Genomic DNA, 24,069 nt, shown 5'->3' on the forward strand with positions numbered 1-24,069 from the left:
CCAAGGAATTAAAAAGTTTGCAGACTGCAGCATTCTTGCACTGCCTGCGAACACTTATCCGGGATCCTGCTGAGAGCTTGCTCCTGCACGTGCTCCCCGCCCCTCCGGATTCTGGGGTCACCCAGTCCATCCTCCCCCAGAGGCAGAGGACGGGACAGCATTTCTCTACTGGAAATCTCTGACCTGGGGCAGAAATACTGTGTGGCCAGCCACAAATGTCACTCCAAGGACTTGTCTTCAAGGGAAAGGACTGGTCCCCAGCTTAAGTTTTCAGCTTGCTTACAAATGAAGTGTGGACAAATTTTATCAGGACAGAGCAGAAAGCATCCTAGCTGCATGAACAGCAGTTCACTACAACGGAGCAGGTTTACGGGGATATTTTCTCCTGCCTATATATGAGGAAGCCTGCCCAAAGTGGACCTAAACATCCCATGAAATGGAACTGGGAGGAGCTGGAGACCCTGCACCCATTCTGACAGGTCTCAGTCTGGGAGCACTTCTCATTCCCAGCTTTAAAATTCCCTCCTCATCTGATTGCGCGCCCACAGCCATGTATCCATTCACCAGGATCTCCTGTGCAGCAAAGACCCCTTGCCTAGGTTAGATTCCTGTGCACAACCGGTGCTCCTCAACCATTGCCTACAGGCACTGGGCTCCACATCCTTTCTCACTACGCCTGTATGTGTGAAGTCTAATTTGGGCTGCAACATCCTTGGGGCAGGGACCATTTTATATAGTCCCATGCACAGAAAGTTCTGATCATAACAAGGATCCAGAAACAGAGGGTCTCTCATCAGTATTGCCTCTCCTATACCAGGCAAATCCTCCCCACAGATCTCAGCAGGAGCCAGCCAGGATAAGATGGCAGGATTTATTCTAGTAATAATTAATTCACATATTTGGCTCTTCCAGCCTCTCTTCATAAATCAAGCTCTTGGATCGTTGGTATTGCTAATTCCTCAGTAAATCTGCTGCTGTAAATCCTCTTTGCAAAAGGAGGGAGAAAAAGAGAAGGGGGAAAAAAAAAAAAAGAAGTACCAGTTCTCCAAATACTGAAACTCACACCCAGTGGCTGTGCAACCAGAGTGTAAATCCCCCACGCCCACCCAGACAAAGAGCACGATTGTTGGAGCTGGGTTACCTGCGCCTCGCCGGGCGGAGAAAGGGCCGATTCTGCGAGGGGAGCTGCAGATGTGGCAAGAAAGCCCAGGCAGAGAGGTGCTCCCAAGGAGGTGTGCAGAGGTCTGTGCTCAAATAAGCCAGTGAGTCATTTATAAATCACCTCAGTCAAGGGGACCGAGGGCTGTGCTCGGCGCCTGATTGGCTTGGAGGAGGTAATTGCAAGCAAGTACACCCAGGCTAAACCCAGGAGATAGCCAGGGGAGATAAGGAGAGATCTGAAGAGGGACAAGGGCTTTTTTGGATGTCCCCCCTCACCCCACCCCTTCCCGCTCAGGCCTGGGCCGTTTGATCACCTTTGCAGGTCCCTCCGTGCTCCGGGCTCTCGGTGACAATAGCTCATATTCACCGTCACCCCGGGCCCCCTCCTTCGCCTGCTTCGGACTCGGGGCAGGAGAAGATGCTTTTGTTGGCCTGGGCGATCTTCCCGGTGCGGTGGGTAGCGTCTCCCCGGCCTTTGTGCTCTGGCCGACTCTCCGCCTCCGGAACGGACAATGGTGCGCTTTGTGCCAGCACCGGACCCCGCCGCTCGGGCTTTGAAGATGGGATTGGCAGGGGAAAGCAGTTTCTTTCTTATTTCCAGGTTCAAAGGGATGAGAGGAATGGGAAAGAGAGGCGAAGCCCCCGCTGCCTGCCCAGGAGAGAGGGCGCGGGCTCCGTTCTTCTGCGTGGGGAAGAGGTCGAAGCCCTCAGCGGCGCAGGGATGTGCCGGTGCGGATCGGGCTGGGCTATCTGTCATCAGCCTTGCAGGCACGGTCCCCAGGCGGGAGACGCACCTGCGCCACGTGCTCGTCTGGAGGAGAGTTTGACAAGTTCTTCGGATGCCCCTGGCAGTGGACAGGGATGGAGCAGGGAGGTGCTGGGATGGACCATGTGGGAGCTGCAGACTTGGGGGTCACCCCCCAGAGTTACCGGTCAACCTCCTGACCTGGGGTTTTGCCGTTGTCTTGGGAAATGCAGTGTTTGGAGCTGAAAAAGGCACGCGTGTGACGTGCGTGTTGGCAGGGAGCAGCCAGCTCAGACTAGGGGAAAGGGCTCGTCCCCTCCTGCCGCCGTGTCCCCAGCCCGCGCCGGCACCGCCGTGCCGAGCTGTGTCCAGGCTCGTGGTCTCCTCTCCTCCCAGAGGGATTCGAGAGTGCAGGAGCCTGGCACCGGCCAGGATGTCAGAGATGATGAGATGGATAGGGACATCAGCAGGGGACATCGCTGAAGGAATAGGCCACTAGAAAGAAGCTGTGGGGGGTATTTGCTGTGGAAGGAATTGATCTTGCATGTTCCCATCATCCCCAAGGACAGCTCAGTGTGAGCTGTTTATGGGGGATGGCTCTGCTGCCCTCCCTGCTCCGGGCTCAATCCCAAAGTGCAGACGCAGGGCGGGTGGGATGTGCTGCGACCTCTGAGCGTTTGTTGGCCTGCGTATGGGGAAAATGATGGGAAAAGGGAGAAGGGAGAGAGAAGGCAGGAGATCAAGAGAGCGGGGAGAAGGAGGGGGGATATGGCTGGGATGGGAGGAAGGGAGAAGGCAATGATGTGGCTTTTGCTCACTCCCAGAGTCCATCAGAGTAAAAATCTCTGGTACCTTGTGCATGCACAAGGCATCAGCGTTTACTGCCAAGAAACTTCATCTTATGGGAATTGATCGTTATGTCCAGAGCATGCCAAAGGAACACCCTGCTGGAGGGTGCCAGGGGAAAGGGGGCTGATTCATTGCCATCTGATAGACAGAGGTAATAATTGCCAAGTGGTTATCCTGTAAATATCATTAATAACCCATATCAAGTGTTTTTTTAAAAGGGCAGCCTGATATGCCCAGAGCCCTTTGAAACGTAAACGCATGACATGGCAGGAGGACCAGCCCACACGTGCCCGCAGTGGTCCCTGCTATGGGGCAAATCCAGGGAACCTGGAGCACCAGCACCCGAAGATCCCAGCCACAGGGGTCCTGCTCGCAAACACCACAGAAAGCAGGGAAACAGCATCTCTGCTGCAGAGGTGATGCTGGCATTGATAAACTGCCTGGGCAGTCAACTAATGGTAAAAGGGACTTTTTTTGCCATCATTGAACTGGTGCTTTTCCTAGCAGAGCTCCACCAATGAAAGATTTTTTTTCCCCCTCGCTTTCCTAAACTGACATCCCAGTGTGGGCAAAGCTGTGGAGCTGCAGAAGTGGCCATGGGCATGGGGGGTAGGTAAATCACTTGTTTGAGATCAGTATCTGCGCTTGGAATAGGACCACAGAGCCCTGAATTTAAGTTTCCACTCTAATCACAGCCATCTGCCTTTGAAAAACACAAGGTGCCAAGCAGAGGGGCTGTGCAGCCAGTCTGTGCATCCAGAGGGGACAGGTCTCACCTTGGGGACCAGCCCAGCTCTGAGCTTTGGGAGCAACGTCACCTTCATTTCAATCTAGCCGGTGTGGAAAGTAAAATCCCAAAGCTGGCTCACCGCATGAGTGAAACAGGAACAGGTCCAGGCGAGGAGGCTGCGGGTGCTCCTCGTCCTCCGAGCTGTCTGCTCTTTGCATCAGGCCCTGGACAGGCACGTTGTGTAGGACCTGGCAAGATCAGCAGTGGGGATGCCAGGACCAAGGGAATGTCAGCGATCCCCGTCAGACAGACAGTAAAATGCAGTTACACTGGGATGCAAAACCAAACCAGCCAAAGGGACCCAGTGGTGCAGTTGCTTGTGGCTTGGGCTGGGACATTGGCAGGGCAGAAGTCCGACTGGTTGGGTTTCTTGCCCACCCAGCATTGGCAAAACCCGAGGAAGTTCTCAATCCTGTGCAAGGCAATTTGCCCACAGGAGATGACTTACACAAGGCCTTCAGGCTTGCTCTGTCCCCTCCAAATCCAGGTGTCCCTTCCGTACAGACTCACCACTGGTTCCCACTGCATGGGGACAGGCGAGCTCGTGGGGAGGGCTGGTGGCTCCCCATTGCAAGAGCTGCTATTCCAAAGTCCCGGTGGGTGTGATCAGGGAACTGCAAGGTCTTGCCCTATGGAGAAACCAGCCCCGTACAGCCACCAATGGTCCTTTGGCATTTCTTGCAACGGGAGGTGCAGTCCTGGTCAAATTCCAGTTTCAGTAACTATAAATATAACTCTATTCTGCCTCTTTCTGCTTCGGCCAAACTCACCGCACGTGGCCCAGGCCGCTCTGCTGGGATGTGTCCACCAACAGACCGGCCAGGACGATGTGTAGGGCACAGACGAGTGTCTGGGGAGCAGTGGGGCTGCCCGGAAAGCTGGGAGGCACTGGGAGATGGAAAGACACTATACGGACTCCCCTGAGTCGAACATGGAGCCCTGGGTGCAAGGACTGCTGAGCTGTTTATCTTCTGGTCCGATAACGGTATACCAAGTGCCGGAATGTGTGTGTTTATTTGCAGATGATTAATATTAGCAGATATATTGCACTTAATGAGGGTAATGATTCAGCGGTAATTTACTGCTGGAAATTATGAGAAAGGTTCCTTGGAGCCCTGAGGTTAGAGTCAGTGGGGAAAGGCAGCGCATCCCCCGGGGCGGAGGGGGCTGGTTTCTGGGAGCTTTGCTGGTGGTGGGACCTGCAGGCAGCCTCCCCCCCCTCCCTGGGACCTGTGGCTGGAGCTGCTTCTTGCTTTCGGAGAGTTTTGCCAAGGAAGCGGGGCTTGTGCAGCCACAGGCACGGGTAGGAGCCAGGGTCTGGGATGGAGATGCTGCAGGTGGAGTGGGAAGCCTTTGTGGAGAGAAACCGGTGCTTCCAGGTGGATCTGGAAGGTCCTGAAGGGCTGTTGCTCCACTTGGCTGATGTGTCGCTCAGGCTGTGACACCTGCACAGGAGACATCTGAAGTTAGGTGGAGTGTCCTGCTTCTCTGTCTGTCTGTCCCTTCAGGAGCTTTTGAAATCAGTAGTGTACCTCAGCCAGATGGGAAAGCAGAGATTCAGGCTGCCAAATTCCTACAGGAATGAGGAATGAGGTGGCCGTTTCTGGAGCAGGGCGTTGGACATGCCCCATATTGTAGGATGCTCTGGGCTGCTGGCTGCAAGCAGAGGGCAGGCAGGGCTTGGTACCCGCTGGGTACCCGCAGCGTAGCGAGCAGTGTCACCTGCGGGCACCGTGTGTCACCGCACAGAGCCTGGCTGGAGCAGTGACATTCCCAGGGCTGGTTATCATCGCTTCCTTCTCTCCCAGGAATGCAGCTCCCGGGGCCGGGCTGGACGCCATGCTTTCGCTGGCAGACGTGGCCGAGCCGCCGGCTCCGCGGTGCCAGGTGATGGAGACACAGGTCCCGCTTGAAAGGGAACCGCCAACTTTTAACGCTTCCCAGGCTTCCCCCTTGGCTGCAGGGACACACGGTTGGTCTCACCAGCTGGCACAGGGGTCAAGGGCTTTATCCGGGGAGGAATGAGGAACACAATGTCCTGGAGGGAGACAGCGGGATTATTTACAGCACCAAAATAAAGGGTGGAATGCAGAAAGGCATCAGGAGGTTCAAAGCTGCCCCTATGGCTCAGCACCACGTGGATGTTTTGTGCAGTTTATTTCATGGTGTGAACTTAGAGCTGGGGAGAGGCATACAGCTTTCTGGTTATCTAGCAGAGGGAATTGTCGTGTCTCGTCTGCGCACGGCCTTTACAACCTGCCTTAGCCCTGCAGGAACACCTCCAAAGGCAAGGGAAGGGGCAGCCTCCTGATGAGACTGTCCCCTGCACGTGTCTTTTGAATAATCCCCATCACATCGGTGCTGGCCCTTGTCTTCAGAGGGAGACCTCCTCACGGGAGAGCCCTGGGCCACAACAGCAGGGCTGGCACGAGTGCACCGTGCGAGTTCATCCCCCAGCTGAAGGCTTTGCCGTGTAAGACATCCTGGCTCGGGGAGCAGAGCACGTTCTGTTGGTTAGTCAACCCCACCGACTGTAATCTCCCACTGGAGCACAGCAAGGGTCTCCGGAGCAAACATCACCCCTGAGAAGACCCTGCCCAGCACAGGGGCAGCCCCCGGAGAGCATCGTGGAGCAGGCGTGGGCTGTGCGTGGCAGACGGTGGGCTGTTTGTCCTCGGCAAAGTGCTGAGGCTGGACGGCGCTTTCCTGACAGCCCTCTTCCCAGCTCTGCCTCTGGTGACCTTGAGCAAGGGCTGTTATCTTATTTGTAAAATAGGTGCAAGATAGCTGCCTTCTCCAGGGGAACACACAAGTGCTCAGCAAGGTCTGCCCAAGGCCCAGAAACACGAACGGTGCTCAGCAGCGGGGCGAGCTGCTCCCAGGGGCTGGGTGGGGAGCAGCCCCAGCCCACACCTTCAGTCAAAAATGCATGGCGTTGCAGCAGCTCCGTGGCCGGGGGGGCCTCACCGGTGGCAGGATCGCCCCCCAGCCCGCAGGCTGCCGTGCGGAGGATCCCGCTCGCCTGGAATCCGGGCTTGGGGCTGGCTCCGGGCTCTGCTTCCCCCCCCAACCGCTCATTGCTTCCCCCCTCGAGGCTTTCTGTCCACTCTGTGAATTAGGAGAGTCAACCAAAATGAGGCTTTTTTGCACAATTGAATTCCAGTAAAGGGAGGCTTTCCAATTTGAAAAAAAAAAAAAAGAAAAGAGGAATCTTTCCCCCCCAAAATGTGGGAAAGTGTGTGGAGGAGTTTGGGAGAAGCTCAGCAACATGCAGCTGCTCCCTCCTTTACGCCAGCGTTTGTGCAAGGCAGTGCAAAGCCGCGGAAGCCGCAGGAGCAGCGGGGGTGTGCGTGGAAAGCAAAGGGGGTCCTGGCAGAGCAGGAGCCATCGCGTTTGTACCTCACTGCCTGCTACGTGGCCTTGGGCAACTCATTAAGGCCAAAATGGTCAAACCTCGGTGATGGGAGATAAGCGGTGAAATAAAACATCTCATTGTTCAGGTCTCTGAGGTCAGTATCTTCAGAAGTACTCAGGTGTTTAAAGTGAGGATGGCTGTGATGGAGGTCCTGTCGCCCCTGGTTAGAGAGATCAGGATCCAGCTTTTAGATGAAAGAGCCGGCAGCCCGCTTGGCCTTTTTCAGAAGTTTTAGGCAGGGTGTTGCCGATGGCCAGGCGCCGGTGGCACGAGGCCAGGAGCCAGCTCAGGCTGCCAGTCTGCCTCGAAAGAGTTGGTGGGCAGCAGGCATTTAAAGCTAAATAAATCATTTCGGGCCAGAGGGATGCAATGCCTGGGTGAAATCTGGTGGGAGCGTGATTCTCTGTCCTGAGTCTTGCCCAGGGCTCGGAGGGAGGCTGCAGCCTTGGTCCACGCGTGCCCAGGCTCCTGGTCTGGTCTGGCCATGTCCCCAGGGATGCTGGTGGCCTCATTCAGGCTGTGCTTTGCAAGACCCAACGGTGCTCAAGAAGAAGTATGTCTGCACTTTCCCTTTGGTCAGCGTGAGGGAAAGGTTGCAAGTCACCATGGTTCACATCTGTCCACGCTCTGAGGAGCTGCTCGTTCATGCAGGACAGAATCTGGCCCATCTCAAGCCAAAAGGACGGGAATTTGGGGGCAGTGAGCTCCTCATCAGGCAGCAGGTACACATCAGCAGGAGGCTGAAGCTGCTCCCACTCTCCAGGTGCAGATAGCACCGAAAGTCCTTAGTGAAGACAATGTCCACCCCTGCGCAAAAGGCCACATCCACCCCGTGGCGAGCGCCGCTGCGCGCTCGATCCTGCCTCGGTCACTGCCGAGCTGCCCACTGCTTTTGCTTGGATTTCTCCAAGTTGCTTTTGCTGCCGTTACTCCTGTCCGTGCCTTGCCCGTGGGTCTGGCCCACGCACAGGACCCTCTCCACAGCACTCGGCATTTCTGGAGGGCTTTGCAAAATGCATATCGACTGCAAAAAAGGGTGGAAAAACCCTCCAAGCAGAACACTGCCCTAGCTAGTGCCCCACAGGACCGTGTTGCAGCCCCGTGCCAGGCTGGCTGGGGCAAACCTGCCCGTCCCAGCAGACGGCTGGCAGCAGACGGCACTTTGCTGCTGTCCCGTGCGCTGCGGGAAGGACGCCCGAGGCTCAGGCTCGCTGCTGACTTCAGCATGTACCTTAGCTGACTGGGGGACTGGCCACAGCCCTTAATCCTCTCTACGTGCTGGCTCGCAGACTCGCTGCGTCCCCCGGCCCTGCCGCTCGCAGCCCCCGGGGCTGGGCAGAGCCCTGCGGCCCTGCACGACCCTTCAAGTGGACGCTCGCCACAGCTGGGACGCGGTAACAAAAGCTCCCGTGTGATGGGTTTGAAGGAGAAGCATCAACATTTGACGTGAATAGGTGGACAATGAAGCAGAGGGCAAGGGGATGGCTTCGAGCAGGGGCTAATTGCGCGTCCCTGGCAGTTGCGGGGGGGGACAGTCACACAAATCCCATTGGTGTCACCCGCAACAGGCTCACTGCTGGTCGGTTGAGGTGGAATAATGGGGCAGTGATTGAAGAAACAAAGAATAGTCATTCAAATAATTAATAGCATCAGCCGTGCTCATGTAAAGGGGTGCCGGTGTGCCGCGGGATGCTCCGGCGCTGCTCCGTGCCCAGCCACGTCACCAAACCCTTCGTTAGTGAGCGAGCGGTGCCCGGCATGGGGCTGGTGCTGCCGCACGCGAGGGACCAGGCGCGTCCAAGTGCGGCACACGTAGCCTGCAAAAATGTGGGCTGACACCCTGCAGCTGCAGTTGCATACCTGCTGCCCGGTTGCACTAGAGGGCAGAGGTAAGGCTTTGCGTGATGCCATGATTTTATTTTTCGTGTTTGTAGTTCTTGAAAGGTTACCTGTAACTTTGAACCTCTGGGGTTTGTCAGGTTTGCTTTTAAGACCAACATCTTGAAGTGACTGAAACCGCTGCGTTACTCTCAATCCCAGCTCCAGGTTAACGGGGCTTCTCCTTTGGAACGGGAAAACTTGATTTTTTAAAATCTGCTTTGCAGCTTTTTAAGCTACTTTGCAGTGCCTTTATTTTAATTATCACAAGTTCAGTAAGAGAATTTAATTCCACCCGGCACCGGGTGCCGCAGGCTGGGGTGGACGGACAGACACTGCTGCCTGTCCCCGGGCTGCTGGGACATGTCTGCAGGCAAGGAGCTGCAGAGGAGCTGCTATCTGTCAGCTCTGCAAAGAGGCAGTTTGCAATGCAAACCCACAGGCTCTAACCAGACTCCCACACCTGGAACCAGTCAGAACTCAACCAGTCTGGTTACACGAGATAAAATGGAGCACATGCTGCATTTTTAGAGCACATGGGATGGCGGAGGGTGGAAGAGCTGTTAGGAGTCATTAAACCTCAGAAGCGCTGAAGCAAGCTGTGGTGGGGAGTCAAGGATTTAGGGTGAGTGTCAGGTGCTAATTCTGCAAATACCAAGGGCAGCTCTTCTGTACGTGCCGACGGGGTAGGGATGGTTTCCGTTTGGTGATTGGCATCCTCAGGCTGGGGTTTTGCCCATTTTTGTGTGTAGCTTTGATCAGTGAATGAAAACCTGTAAAGGCAGAGGTACAGCCTGGCTGAGCTGGCCAAGCTGAGTGAAGCGCAGAGCCCAGCATCACGGCTGCAAAGTATCTCTGACTTATTAAATACGGCAGTGTGGGGTAGGACAGCAGGAGGGCAAGAGCTCAGGTTGATTTGGTTTCTTCACTATCGCCATGGGCCAGGCCCTCCGCTGGGGTGAGCTGGTACCACTGACTGCACAGGAACTCACTGAGTCACACAAGGCAAATATTTTTCCCTTTGATTTTCACCCTGAGAAAATCTTGAGCTGACCTTGTTAATCCCGTGCGTTACAAACCTCCCCCTGTCCTTTATCAAGTTTCGGCCACGGGATAGTATTACCAGCTTAGCACCTCTGGCCGCTCCTGCCAGCATCCTGCCTGGCGCGGTGCCACCCCGTTCAGTCTCCCGGTCTTCCTGGAGGAAGGATTCCCGGAGCGATCCCGACTGTCCCAGGGCTGCTGGGCCGGCAGGACCACACCGGTGGTGGAGGGAGAAGAAAAGCTGGATGGCTGCGGTCGGCTCCAGCATGGTGCTGCACATCTGCAAGGTGCGTTAACCGGGGTCTCTATAGGGTGGTGATGCCGTTAGAGATCCTGCCAGCTCCTGAGGTTGCAGTCTCTTATGCAGTTTTAATTCCTGTGCCTGGAATGATGCTCCATGGCCACACAAAGTGCTCGGGCCCCGCTATTCTCCATCCCCCTCAGCTCAAGCCCAGCATCTCAGAGCCTGAACAAGGGCTCTGGAGCAAGCTGTGCCTGCAGTCGAAGGTCTGACCCCAGCTCGACTGGGTGCTGCGACACGCTCCTGCCCGTGCCTTGCCGGAGCAGCCCGGTCTGCAGGTGGACCCCAAGACAAACCTGCAGCTCCCGCCTGGGTCTGGCTTCTGCTGCTCACGGGCTTCAGCACCCACAGTAGCCCTGGGCACACGCCAGTGGCTGCTCAGCCCCGGCCGAGGGAGCACCCGCTCCACTGAGTGCGTTTGTTCGACCTGCTCAGCGCTGGGTGTCCAAATAACTGCTTGCTGGAGTAAAACAGATCAAGTTTGCATCTGCCTCCAGCACTGAGAGCTGCCGGAGAAAGGGTGTAATTAAAAACAACATCGCTATTGACACAGCCTGCCATCCAAACAGACCTGGCTGAGCGCACTGGCTGATGCTCAGCCCCGAGCTGTGCCGGGACGGGGGCTGCGCGATGCCGGGCGGGAGGGGGGCTCCGGGCAGGCTGCAGAGCCCGGCTGGGGACTGGGGCTGCACCAGCCAGCACTGGGGAGGTGCCTTGGGGGATGCAGGGGGAAAGAGCGTGCAGAGCTCGGGGAGGAAATAGTTAATGCCCCTCTCCTCCTAATATTAAGGGACAAATCCTTTCCCCGGCCTGGTGCCCAAATAAACAGGCTGAGTGTTGCATAAGGAGGAGGGTGGGAACACCTCTACGTGCCTCTCTGGAGACTGGCTGTCTAATTACGGCGTTGTGGCCCCCCCCGTGCCGAGCCCTCCCTCAGGTTTTGCCCTGCCTGCACGCACCCACCAGCCCCGTGCCCTGCCACTGCCACGGACGGGTGCTGTCCCCAGCTGGTGGCACAGCTCGATGGTCCTGGGTGGGGAACAGCCACGATGGGGCTGCCGCTCATGGAAAGGTCTGGGCGATGCCAGGGCAGAGCCCCCACGGCCCCTGGGAAGCTCTGCGGGACCACTGCAGTCGGCGTGGATGGGTCTGGAGGAGGGTGGAGAGAGGGCAGGAGGACCCTTGGAGACCCACGGGGCAGGGTGCCCACCCGGGGGTCTCCCTGGGTCCATCCAACCCTACGGCTCTGCAGCGAGCGGGGTGCCGCAGCCCCAGGGATGCGGCTCCCAAGGCCGTGGGGAAAGTGGCACGGGGTGGCCACGGCCACCTCGCCGGCCCCAGCCCGTGCCTTGACACGGCTTCTCGAAGGTGCCCAAGCAGGAGCAGGATGGATGCAAGAAGGGAAGCCAGTGCTCGGCTCGGCTCCCAGCGGGCTCCCTCTGCCGACAGCCGCTCCGGCTAGGCTCCCACGCCACCACCGCACACCCTTGCACTGGAAAAAAAAATCCAGCCCCAAAATGCATCCCTTTGCCCCAAGAAGCTGGCACAGGCTTAGAGCTCCTGGCCTCGCCAGAGGAAAGGCTGGAGCATGGCCCACGGGGCAGCGCAAGAGTCCGGAGCCCCCACCCCGTCCTCCTGCTGCCGGACCACAGGAGCATTTTGCGACACATATATATAAATAAAAATGAAATATTTAATTTCCTTTTTTTAAAAAAAAGAATCCCTGACAAAGTGCTTCACAGAGCATCCTCACCAGTGAGGCGGGAGGTGGAAGGTGTTTGACAGGGGGTGTGCATGAGAGCAGGGGAAACTGAGGCACGGAATGGTTACGTCCACAGCGGTTGAGCCCGGGAGGGGACCCGGCTGCTCTCACGCCTGTGCCGTGGCCACCAGCCCCACTTCTCCCCCCAGGACAGCCCCTACACACCGTGAGCACCGTGAGTGCCGTGGGGCCACCAGTCCACGCGTGGGGAAGGGTCACCCATGGGGCCAAGGTCGTGGTCTCTGGAAAGGCATCGGGAGCACCGCCCAGCTCCCTGGCACTGTCACCGCAGGGGGATCGCCCGCTCGGGTGCCAGACGGCAGCGGATCGAGGGGGACGAGGCCACTGTGACGCAGCGGCCATTTGGGAGGCTGCTGGTTTGGGAGAGCGGCTCCAGAGATGTGGGAAGCGGCAAGTCCCGGGATGCGCAGCCAGCCGGACCCGGTGCGTCGAGCAGCGGCCGTCCTGTGCCCTGGCTTGGCCAGCCTCTGCGGCCGGGCTGGGGCGGCCGGGGGGCACGGACCCCCGGGGCAGGGCTCCAGCCTTGGGCATCGTGGGGTCCAGCACACCTGGGCCGTGTTTGCGCAGGACAGCCCGGAGCGTGGCAAAGTGCCCGGGGTCAGCAGCAGCTCTTCTTGGGCTTGTCGTTGGGAGTGAGTTTGATGGAGTCGGTTAAATAGCTCTCAAAAATCCCTTTATGCTGGAAAAAAAACCAGAGAAGAGAAAGAGTGAGTGATGCCAGCTCAGCGCCAGCCTGAGTGGACTGAAGGACTGGGGAGCACAGGTTCAGTCCCGATTCGTGATTAAAGACAAAATCCAGGGAAAAGCCACCTGGCTCAGCCAGGGAGCAGGGCTATCCCGCTTGCTTAGTGTGGGGACACGAAGGTCCCCGTGGGGTGGCCACTAGAGGACAGCGCTGGTGCGCTGTACGGTGCCGCACGCCCGGTCCCGTCACCACGGGCAAAGAGAAATAGCGATTCTTATTCTTTTCTAACTGGTTTAAGATCTGTTTTAAGAAATCAAACACTGGTGCATTTCTCTTTCCTGGGGCTCTCCTACACGTTATAAATAGAAGATATTCTGCATCAGAGGGTGAGCTGGGAGGGTCTGTCAGATCACCTCGGGGGGGGTGGCTGAGTCCGGCTCCCACCCGAATCCCTGCTGTCGGTACAGGCTTGGTGCAGGAGCGATGCTCACCGTCATTAACGCCTGCTTTGTGAGGGTCTCGAAAGCCTCTGCAACGTTGATGTTGTTCTTGGCACTGACTTCAAAATAAGGGATATCTTTCTCCTTGCACCAGGCTGAGGCAATCTCCTTGGGTACCTGGGGAAAGGAGGATGGAGCCACAACCCAGCCCGGCGCAGGGCTGCCTGTAGCTGCTGGCGAGTTGGCAGAGGGGACCCTCCTCGCCCATCCAGGCACTGCGGAGAGAGGGCAGGGTGCTGGCAGCGCAGGCAGCTGTCTGAGACGCTTAATTCCTGCTGTCTTCAGAGAGGACAATCTCTGCTGCGAAGGGCAGTGGGGGGATGCTGCTTATGCCCTCCGAGAGGCATGGGGGAGGCGGCAGCACCGGGTGCCCAGCAGCTCCTCCTCGCCCAGAAGCCCTGGTTTTCATGTGAGCATCAGAAACCTTTGCCTGGTTCTGCAGGCAAAGGATCAGCGCTCGTAAGCCATTGGGGCACTAAGGCGTCCCAATCCACGCACCCCGCTGTCTCTCCTCCACCCTTACCTGCCGATCGCAGATGTCTATTTTGTTCCCCAACACGACCATGGGGAAATCTTGCTCCCTCGGAATGACCTTCTCCAGAAAGTCATCTCTCCAGTTGTCTAGGGACTCAAATGACTCCCTGTCTGTCACGTCGAAGGCCAGCACGCAGCCGTCCGAGCCTTTGTAAAAGGTTGACACCATGGACCGGAATCGCTCTTGTCCCCCTGTGTCCCAGATCTAGGGAGAGAATGGCATGGGTACAGACACACGACATGCACGAGCGTTTGCAGCCCTGTGCTCTGTTAAGCTCAGGGGACCAGCTTCAGGGAGTGCTGAGCCCCCAAAACTCCTGTGGGATTTCAGTATGGTTCATGGATGCTCAGGGCTGCTGAAAATCAGGCCCTGCAAATCCAGCCCCACACCTCATGACACCCGTAGGCATTTGGGGACAGCAGGACACGGTGGCACACACATGCCCACGGGATCGGGGCAGGCACCCCCAGCCCCTCTCACCTGCAGTTTCAGGGGGGTGTTGTCCACCGTGAGGACTTTGGTCAGGATGCTGGCGCCCAGCGTGGTGCGGTAATCTTCGTAAAAAGTCTTGTGCACGTACTGGTGCAGGAGGGAGGTTTTGCCCACGCTGGCGGGAGGGAAGGGACGTGGGTGAGGATTCGCACTGCAAAGCCGGGCTCAGGGGGTCTGTCGCAGCAAGGACAGGGGCTGCGTACCCACAGGCTCCCGGGCCAGTGCACACGTGGGGCTTCCCTCCCATCACCAGCAGCGCTCCTTACCCCAGAGCTCCTATGATAATTATCTTCAGATCCACCTTCTTGCTGGCATCCATGGACAAGCCCTGCGGGACAAGAGAGGGTCACCTGGCTGCGGAGATGGGACCGGCTCCCGGCGAGCCCTGCGGCTCTGGTGGAGGTGTGGGAGCAGCCGCTGCTCCCCACGGCCTCTCCCCGCTCCCACCCCAGCCGTCCTGGGGCCCTGGATGCCGCCGTGTCCTCACCATGCCAGCACCGTGTCTGTGCCGTGCCAGCACCCAGATGCACTCACGTCCTGGCGGTGGTGGGGGCAGAAACCCCCGTGCTGAGCCCAGCCCACGTCACCGCCCGGGACCGGCTCCCGAGGTGCCGGTGCACGTCCAGACACGCCACCGCACCACACCGAATCATCGCCATTAAAAGCTGCTGTGAGCAACTAACTTCCCTGCCTCTCCCTCTCCCTCTAAAGTGCAATCCCATCCCCTAAACCTGGCACACACCGGGGGTCCTGGGGCAAATTACAGTTATTAAAGAAGACCATGGTCGGCTGGACTTTTCTGGGTACCCCAAGCACAGCCCAGGGATGCCACCCAGCCTGGGAGCACCCCAAAAGACTCCCCACAGGCTGCATCCCCAACATGTCCTGGTGTCCCCGCGTGGTCTATGCCCGGCCATCCGGAGGCAGGAGCCCCAAGCACCTCCAGCAAACCCCCTCCCCAGGCGGGGACGAGCATCCTCCGGTGGTCTCAGCAGCCCCGTCCATGTGGCAGCGTCAGGCACAGCACTGGCCAAAGTGCAGATGGAAATACTTACTGACAGCCTCATCTCTGCATTTTTCCCTGATGCGTTGGCCAGTCCTGCGCCATTCCCCCTTGGCACATCGCCCCTGCCAGGGCGGCTCTCGGCCGTGGGGTCCAGGCTCTCCCGCACCCCCTCTGCCACCCCAGCCCGGCCGTGGGCAGCATCCTTGGCACAGGCAGAGCTTCATGTCTCAGCATACACAAACTTTCCAGTCTTTTTGCCAGCGCTGGACAGCTTTCTCCGAGGCCAGGCGGTTTTAAACTCAAAATGGAGTTTCCCAACGTTTTTGCCCACCGGCTCTTGCTCTGGGGGTCCCCTGCTCAGCCGTGGTCTCGGCTGCAGCCCCGGGGGCTGGAGGGCAGCGCACTCACCTGCCGGGGCATCCGTCTGCCGGGCGGCCGAGGCTCTCGGCTCCTTTCCAGCCTGCGTCCCGGGGAGGGAAGAGACGAAAGAGGAGGATCCAGGAAAGGGCGGCCGGCTCCGGCGCTGATTCCCGCCTGCTCGCCGCCCGGGGAAGGCGGCTGTGGGGCCCCGCACCGTGACATCAGCAGAAAGGGGCCGAGATCCTGCCGGAGCCGGCGGAGGAGCCACGGGCGGGTGCTGGGATGTCACGGCGTTTCCCTCGGCTTGGGGCTCTGCCAAGCACTCCCCGGCTCGGACTCTGATAGAGGAAAGAGAACAAGGTTCCCCTCGTCCCCTGGGCTTTGGGATTGACTTTTGGCCTCTTCTCTTGCTCAGGATCCCCCAGTACCTTTTACCCACCTCCCCGGGACTCCTTATCTGCGTTGCTGCCGGTAATTACTTAGGGCTGAGAACAAAAGTCTGGCAGGGCTATCAGCAGCATCCCTGGAGCCTGTGGGAGCCACCCTGGACTGTGGTCAGGCAGCTCAGACGATAGCGTGGGATGGGATAAGTGGCTTCAGGAGCTGGGAACAGTGGGGGATGGTGGCAGGGGAGGTTGGGCTGGGGGCTTGGTCCAGTAGAGAGGGGGGAGCAGATGGGCAGGGGTCCCTTTGAGGGGCTGTGGGTTCTGCAGCCTCATCACCTTTTGCAGGCAGGAGAGGGGCAGGGTGGAAAGCCGGAGTGTTTGCAGCCCCTCGGTACACTGGGCCACGTCCCTGCAACCCCCAGTCTTAGGGGGTCCCACCCCACACCCACGGTCAATGCCAGCATCCCACGAGCACCCCAAAAGGAGGGGACCATGTCAGGATGGGAGCCCCGGTAACCAGAGCTGGTGGCAGCTCCTGGAGTTTGATGTGCTCAGCCCTCAGGTAGGATTTTGGGGATCTCAGCTGCCACCGTGGAGCAACCGAGGAAACCTCTGGATGTCTCTCTGAGCATCAGGCTGGTGGCCACGGCTCTTTGACATGGGAAAACCCACTTGGCTGTGGCTGCAAAGGTAGAGCTGTGCTCCCTGGTGTGCAAGGACAGCTCCTGAGCCTTTGCCAAGCATTCAGTAGGATTTGGGGTTTGCACTGGGAGAGGGGTGTCCCCTCCATCTGTGAACCCTCCTGGCTCCCTCAGCCTGAACAGCAACCACTGGTGGCCTCGGAGGGACCCTGTGCCTGGGGACACAGGGGGAACCTGGGTGTCCCCCCCGCGTCCCCAGGCATGGGGTCCCTCTGAGACGACAGGCTTTTGCTTTCCCACTGGCTGCCTCATTTTTGTAGACTTTTTTTTTTTTGCTGTAGTCATCCCTTATGGGATCTCAGGGAAGATTGCTGCACTCAGCAGGACAGCCCTCCTCCTCCTCCTTCCCAGGTGTAATTTTGGGACCTGTCTGGCCAGAAAAATCTGTTTTTTTCCCCCCACAGGGCAAGCACAGGGAGGAGCTGGGATGAGGCAGGAGAAGCACCTGAACCAATTCTCACTGGTGGTGGGTAAAAGGCTGATGTTTTCCCCTACTCCGTTTTCAGCCTATATTCATCATGCTGCTTCACCTTTGCCCTTGCAGCAAGACTCTGTTGTCCAACCTCCCCCCCGACTACTTCTGCCCTCATTCCCCTCCGCGTGTCCCTCCAAGCCCGGTGGGATGGAGGTTGCTCACCCGGTCAGATGATCGGTGCCGCTCCACGCTGGTGGAGACGGGGTTTGCGGTCACGTTGCTACAGCCGATGCTCGCGGCCACTTCTGCTTCTGGGCAGGAGGGGCCATACCCATCAGGGCGCCCAGCCCGGGCTCAGTGCCGGCTCCAGCTTTTGTTTGATTTCACAAGAAAAGGGATTTTCCCAAAGCTCCTGCTCTCCTTACAGCTCCTGGTGTGAGCTTCGCCCCACATGAAGGCGGTGGGAGCAGTGGGAGCAGTGGTTTAGAGGAGGTGATGGCCAAATAGTTGCTCAGCAGCTCCTGCAACCGCAGCTACAATCCTGTCCTGATTGCTTCACCAAGTCAGCAAATCTGAGGAAAAAAGCGTGGTTTTTTGTGCCCTGTGACTATGAGGAAGATCTCGCAGCTAGGAGACGACGAAACACAGACTGGGACTGCCACGTCCAGAGGAAAGGCTCGTGGGACAAGGAGAGGACGGGCTGTTCCCTGCAGCAAGGCTTGCAGGGCAGTGACAGTGAGGGAAGGGGAAGAAAGCTAAAAGGCATCCAAGTGACTAAACTGTTCCCTACGGCTGTTCGGCCACCTCTGCTCCCCGGGGGACAGCGGGAGGCGGGTTGCTCCCTATTGGGATGCTCTGTATTTGCTGGAGCAACATCCCCTGAGCATCTGCCGTGGGTGGGGAGGAGGGCTGGAAAGGACCCCCCAAAACCTGCCAGGAAGATGTGGCATGCTCTGGGATCCCAAGAGCACGTGGCACCGGAGCAGTCCTGATCAAGTCCAGGCTGGGCCACCTCTCGCTGCCGGCCAGTGTTCGGGGACACTGGGTGGTCCCTCATCGTGCTGGGGAAGCTGGATGCTCCCCCGCTGCCTACAACTGCAGTGATGGGCTGGTGCCCAGCAGCACCTTGGCGTGCTGAGAGTTAAGCTGGAAGAGGGAGAGGAGACCTTTGTCCAGCTGCCCCGGCATCTTATCTGTGCCGTGCCTGGGGAAAGCACAGCTGAGGTGAAGTCAACACAGGAACCGGTTACAGAAACCGTATGCTGGTCCGTGGCACAATCAATGTTTCTGAGTAAGGCAGATATTTTCTTCTATTGCAAACGACAAGGCTGAGCTGCAAAGTTTACAATCAGATCTGAATTTTCCAGCACTCGCAGACCCAACCCTGAAGACTGCTCCGGTCTGGGAAAGATGCAGCAGGCACGAAGCCTGGCCCTGGCCACGGGGACCCTGGCACCTCGACCTTGATGCCAGCCCACTGCAGGGCCTCACTTCAGGAAAGCTGAGCAAAGGCACGGATAAAAATAACCCTTCTCTGTGCTTCCCTTTCTCGCTGCCTTCCATGCATGTTTGGGGATGCATCATGCATGAGCCACGATTGCTCATGCTTTCTCCCGCATCTTTTGCACCATCAGCAAGTCACATGCGCTGCAGTGACTCTTGGGGACCCCTGTGGCCAGCAGCCCCCCGCAGCCCCCCGCAGCCCCCCGCTGCCCCTCACAGCCCCCCCAGCCCCTGCCACCCTCCCAGCCAGCCCAGCCCGCGGCCGCAGGTTGCGGAGCTTGGCAACTGGTTTGCCCTCTCTCGCTTCGTGCACCCACCAACCATGCTGTCTTTGCAAGCGCCCCGGGGGATCAAAGCAAAATTCACTCAAAATCACCCGTTGTTCCAGGAGTTTTGTGGCACAGAAAGAGCCCCAGGGTCTCTCCAGTGTCCTCGTTACCCTTCTGGCTCGGCAGGGAGCTCAGGGATGCCCACAGCCACCTCTGGGGACTTTATGCCCTACCTGAGCAAAGTGTTCTCTTCTGCCTGGCTGGAAATCCCAGCTAAGGACCAGGGAGGCCGACCTGTCAGATCCAGCATCTCCTGCACCACCAAGGCTCCCTCCAGAGCAGGGAAACTCCAGTAACACCGGGCACGCAGCCCTGGCAGTGCCGTGGGTGCACCGAGGCTTTTAGCTCGCCAGGGAGGAGGGCAGGGTCTGGGCAAGGAGGATTTAACACTCCAGCGCAACCCAGCCGAGATCTGCAGGGTTGCTGCTGCGCTAATTACAACATGAGCGTGGCAGGTTTTGTTTTATTAAAGCTTTTATTGACCCGTGTGTGAAAAAAGAGAATCTGCAAAGCAGATCACAGAGCTGCTCAAGACATTTTTATATTCGTTATTAAATGGCTTTCTGGTGCGGACTGAACTTCTGCTGGGCTCTTCAGCCGCAGTCCCCAGGTGTCTTCATCACCTCTGGGGACACTGATGCAGCCGTGAAATCCCCCGCCCTGCCCGAGGGCAGCAGCCCAGTGGCTCCATTCCCCTCCTGCCCCATGGGATGCCACAGCCCTAAGGGGTGGCAGGGGCCAACCCCACCCTGTTATTTCCACGGTCAAAGACGGAGTAAAACTGACGGATGAAAACGTCGCCCAAAATCCAGAGGGGTCCTGCAGGAGGGGCAATGTCCATCCCCTGGAAGCCACTGGTGCAGAAGGCCATGTTGTCGCTGTACTCCTGGGGAAGGAGAATTGCAAAGCTGGGGACAAACCCGAGAGCCTCGTGCACATGGAAACATGCAGGAATGGTGACTGCAGGTCCCGCGCACGAAGCAGCGGGGCTTGTCACCCGCTGGGACTCGTGGCTCAGCTCCCGGCGTGGCTCTGGGCCACCTTTGTCCCCAAGAGCCGTTGGGAATTGCAGCCGTACCATGAGGGTGTAGGCCTGGGCACTGAGCGTGTAGGGGAGCCCGTTGATGGTGAAGGTCACGTCGGGCATCACGTTGAGGTTGCTGCACTCCACGGCGTACTGCGAAACAGCCGGGCGGCTCAGCGGTGCTGCTCCACGGCAGGTCCCTCCTGGCGGGGTGGGGGTCCCAGGGCTTTGCCCCCCTCCTCTCCCCACCCTCGTTCTCACCTCTCCATCCACAGGTGTGGCACCAATATAGCTTTGCAATTCTTTTATATCCTTGGTGGGACCTGTGATGAGCGACGTCCCGGTGTCCACGATGGCCTGGCAGCTATTCTCGCAGAAAGCCACTGTCCCATCCAGCTGGATGCTGGAGGAGGAGGAAAGAGAAAAGGACCAGGAGGGACTTGTCCTGCTCCCCTGCTCCAGCCGAACCCTTCCCAGCACCACTCACTTGTCCAACTGGATCTGCCAGTACCCTGGCTGGGTGACCGGCACCCAGTTCAGGGTCCCCGTGAAGCGAGAGGGGTCAAAGCCACCGAAAAGCAGTTCTCCTCCCAGGGAGGATTCAGGATTCCTGGAGGGAGGAGGAGATGTGAGGGTTTTCCTCTCTTTTACTTTGCACATTGCATTTTAAATGGGTGGATTTATACCCACTTGCTTCCCACAAATGCTTAAGGTCATTTGCTTTATTCCTGTAAGGCCTGAGCTCTGCGATGCTCGGCACGGTACCAAAAACCCCTTTTACTATCTCAGTAAAACATCCTTATTTTAGCAGCTCCCTCTAAAAGCAATGCCTGAGTCTAAGCAAAAGCCCAGAGCAAAGCCGTGTCCATACGTGCTCAGGTAGACGGAGAACATCGGCAGCTCCACCAGATTTTGTGCTATCATGTTGTCAAAGACGGGGGTGACCCCATCCACGGCCAGCGAGGGGTAAGCCAGCCCCAGGATCCCATCGAATTCGGCATCCAGGAAGGTTTTTCCTGGCTCACTGACGCTCTCTGCAAACTGCTGGTTGCTCACGGTGAGGCCCTCAACCTGTGGGGAGGAGAAGGCTTGATGGTGGTGCTGAGTCTGTAGGCAAGTCCCAGGCATGTCATCCAGAGCAGGAGAAACCAAAGGTGACTCACAACTACTTGGTCAGATCCGATGACCCCCGTCAGACTGCCGGTCCCGTACTGGATGGAGAAGGGAGTCCCTACCGCCTGGTACGTGCTGGACTGTGACGGCTGAAACTTGGTGTGCTTAGCTGGGGAAGGAGACGGGCGCTGTCAGCAGAAATGCTATTTATCTGCGTGGCCATGGATGCCAGGAGCTCCGGGATGGCCGACGGCAGCAACCGGCCTCGGAGCAAACCGATGGGGCAACGTGGCGTTGCCGAAATGCCTGTGTCGTGGACGTGCTGCTGAGGGCAAGGGCTACTCATGAGACAACAGGGCATGCTGGCATTTTGAGGAGAGATAAAACTTACCCTGTTTCAATCTGCCTGAAAGATGCGAGGTTTGTTAAGGGGAGCGGGATTAGCTCGTGCAATATTTTTATGAGACCTGAAGATCAGCACTGCTGTTCCTGTTTTACAGACAGAAGCAGCCCCACGGGCACTGCTGTATCCAGCCTTTTTTCCCAACCCCTCTTGGGCTCTGTTAGAAGAACCCGAGGAGCCCTGGGGCTGCTCGGAGATGCTCCACGTCCTGGGACAGCAGAGCTGGACTTGCCGGGGCCGGCTCATCGCCGACAGCCCAAACAAGCCCTGTGCTTGTCACCCACCGAGCCCCCGGGCAGCCAGCCCGGAGCCGTGCCACGCTCTCTGTGCCCGCCTTGTTCCTGCCACCCAGCCCCTTGCTGACAGGCTATATTATGTGCTATCATCTTTGCTTGTTTGTTTAAAGGCTCTCCCATAAGAATGGCCTAAAGAGCACGTCCGATATCTCCCGCGGGCTGATGGTGCTGGTGGTGTGATAGCCGCCTGCGCCTGAGCAAACAAACGCTCTGAGGCTCCCCCCGCTCACCCCCCACCCTGGATTTCTGTTATACGTGTGTACCTTGGAGGGCTCAGCTGGGTGGGGAGGTCCCCCCAAGGTCCCTGGGCTGTGTGTGCTGATGACCCCCCCCAGCCTCTCTGGGGCCACCCCAGGGGTGTCACCCGGGGTCCCACTGCAGCCGGCTGGGGGGGGGACGGCCGGTCGGGGAGCCCCTACTCACCGCAGGCTTTGCTGACGCAGTAGACGGATGGCACCCAGAGGTTGGAGGAGCCCGTGTCGAATATCACGGTGAAGTTCTGGGGGGGGGTCCCAATGGAGATCTGCCCAAAATACTCCATCTAGCAGAGAGTGGAGCCGTTAGCCGTCGGCACGCCAAGAAATCCTGGCAAAGGGGAGCCTGTGCCAGGGTGTCTGCAGAGGACTGATGGGGTTCGGTGCAGGGGATGGCTGGTACCAGGGCAGCCTTTGATCTGTCATGGCCACATCATGCCAGGTGAATTAAAGGAGCCAAATATTTAAGGCAAGCCGAGAACAAAAGGCAGGACGGCGGGCGTGGGCACCATCCTCTTTCCGCTGGATTCAGCGGGAACGCTGGGCCCTGAGGGGACCCTCATCAGCGGGATGCAGACAGTGGCAGGGGCTTTGGGGACAGGACCCTCATGCTGTGGGGAATGGGAAGAGCCTGGGAAACACCCTCCACCTCTGGCTCTGGGTCCTTTGTGGTGGGGTCTTCTCTGATGCATGTGAAATGTGTCAGTTTTGGAGAAAACCTGTCTTGTCGCCATGTGCTCGAGAGCACTGCGGGCTCGGGGAGTGCAGCAGGCAGGGAGAGGGCTGACAGCGCCTGCCATGAATGTGCTCCCTTGTCCCCTCTCATCATCACATTCCCGGGAACAAAGGACCAGGCAGGAGCGAGCAGGCAGCAAGCCCTGGCACGCTGCGGCACTGGCTGCAGGCATGCTCTGTTAGCAGGCGTGGGCTTTATGGGAAGCATTTGGGCATTGGGGACCGCTCATGCAAACTAATGTGCTTTTGGGGTGTCTGCGGCATGCTGCTGGGACTCGGTACCCCCAGCCCTCGATGCCACCACGCTTACGTCCAGGTAGTTGATGAGGGGCTCGTTGGCCTCCGTGAAGGCAGTGCAGTCCTCGCTGTACCGGACCATGTCCAGCCTGTGGGCTTTCCAGAAGTGGGAGAGCTGCCCGCGGTCCCGCAGCAACTTCCTCAGGGAGGGGTACCGCTTCAGGGTCACCCTGGGGGAGCAGGGCTCCTGGTCACTGACCCATGGCCATGGATGCTGCCGATGTCCTGCAGTCCCCATGTCCACCCTGAGGGTCCCAGCACCGCCAGATTGCAGGTCCAGAGCCTGCTCCCCTGCATTCCCCACCGCAACGCTTTCTAGCCGAGGCGCAGCGAAACGGGGGACTTGATCTGTTTTAGGAGACAGCAAATCAAGGGCAAAGCTGGCAGGAGAGCACGCACGCCCCAGTGCAGTCCTGCTCGCAGCGATGGGACAGGCAGGAGCTCAACATGACTGATGGAAAAGGACCTTCAGGCTGGGAGAGGGGACCAGGGCCAAGGTGAACTCATGCTGGTGTTTTCTGCCCCGTCTGCTTGCACAGACCTCATCCTGCAGACCTCACCGCAGCCCACTGCTGCTGACGGGGTCTGCCCAGAGGGATGGAGATGGCCACGGAGCCGACGGACTGATGGGAGCAAACCAGCAAAGCGCCGCATGGTCCCTGCATGCCGGTGCAGCCGCAGGGTGTCCGTGCCGGGGGAGCTCAACTCTGGCCGTTCATCACTGCCGCGCTCGGCACTGGCAGGACCCTGAGGGCAAAGCCCCTCCGAGAGCCCAGGGAGCTGGGGTGCACCCTGGGGGACCCCCTTACCTTTTCAAGCTGCTGGCCAAGGAAAGGCAGAGCACGGCGAGGAGGAGGAGGTGCTTCATGTCGGCGGCTCGGCGGCAGTGCTGGTCTCGGCTGGGCTCTGTGGGTACGGGCAGCACCGCGGCTTTGTTCTTATACCAACGGGTACACCCTCACCGGTGTACCAGCACCCGCGATAACACCCTTTCAATGTCAACACAGGGCTTTGGCAGTAGAAATGAATCACTGGCCATGCCCCAGGCGAGGCAGAGCGAGCGCACCGG

The 24,069-nt window shown here is 58.4% G+C and overlaps 2 protein-coding genes across 3 annotated transcripts; both read right to left on the reverse strand.

The window, feature by feature from the left end:
* Window positions 1-11,856: 11,856 nt before the first annotated feature.
* RAB7B (RAB7B, member RAS oncogene family) lies at window positions 11,857-16,130 on the reverse strand. Its single transcript, XM_052815591.1, has 6 exons — window positions 15,593-16,130; window positions 14,445-14,506; window positions 14,167-14,293; window positions 13,675-13,890; window positions 13,143-13,268; window positions 11,857-12,645 (listed from the first exon to the last, which is right to left on the reverse strand). The coding sequence occupies exons 1-6, from the start codon at window positions 15,764-15,766 to the stop codon at window positions 12,565-12,567; spliced, it is 786 nt and encodes a 261-aa protein (XP_052671551.1). The 5' UTR covers window positions 15,767-16,130; the 3' UTR covers window positions 11,857-12,564.
* Window positions 16,131-19,333: 3,203 nt separating this feature from the next.
* Window positions 19,334-24,069, reverse strand: CTSE (cathepsin E). 2 transcript variants are annotated; one of them, XM_052815590.1, is made up of 9 exons: window positions 23,810-24,069; window positions 23,014-23,170; window positions 22,138-22,255; window positions 21,066-21,184; window positions 20,774-20,973; window positions 20,390-20,512; window positions 20,164-20,305; window positions 19,957-20,055; window positions 19,334-19,764 (listed from the first exon to the last, which is right to left on the reverse strand). In XM_052815590.1, exons 1-9 carry the CDS (start codon window positions 23,866-23,868, stop codon window positions 19,600-19,602), a joined length of 1,182 nt encoding a protein of 393 aa, XP_052671550.1. In that variant the 5' UTR covers window positions 23,869-24,069; the 3' UTR covers window positions 19,334-19,599. The 2 variants fall into 2 exon arrangements, with proteins under 2 accessions (XP_052671550.1, XP_052671549.1); XM_052815589.1 differs by lacking the exon at window positions 23,810-24,069 and having other exon boundaries at window positions 23,014-23,319.

This window comes from Harpia harpyja, chromosome 19, assembly GCF_026419915.1.
Source record: "Harpia harpyja isolate bHarHar1 chromosome 19, bHarHar1 primary haplotype, whole genome shotgun sequence".
NCBI classification, from domain to species: Eukaryota; Metazoa; Chordata; class Aves; order Accipitriformes; family Accipitridae; genus Harpia; species Harpia harpyja.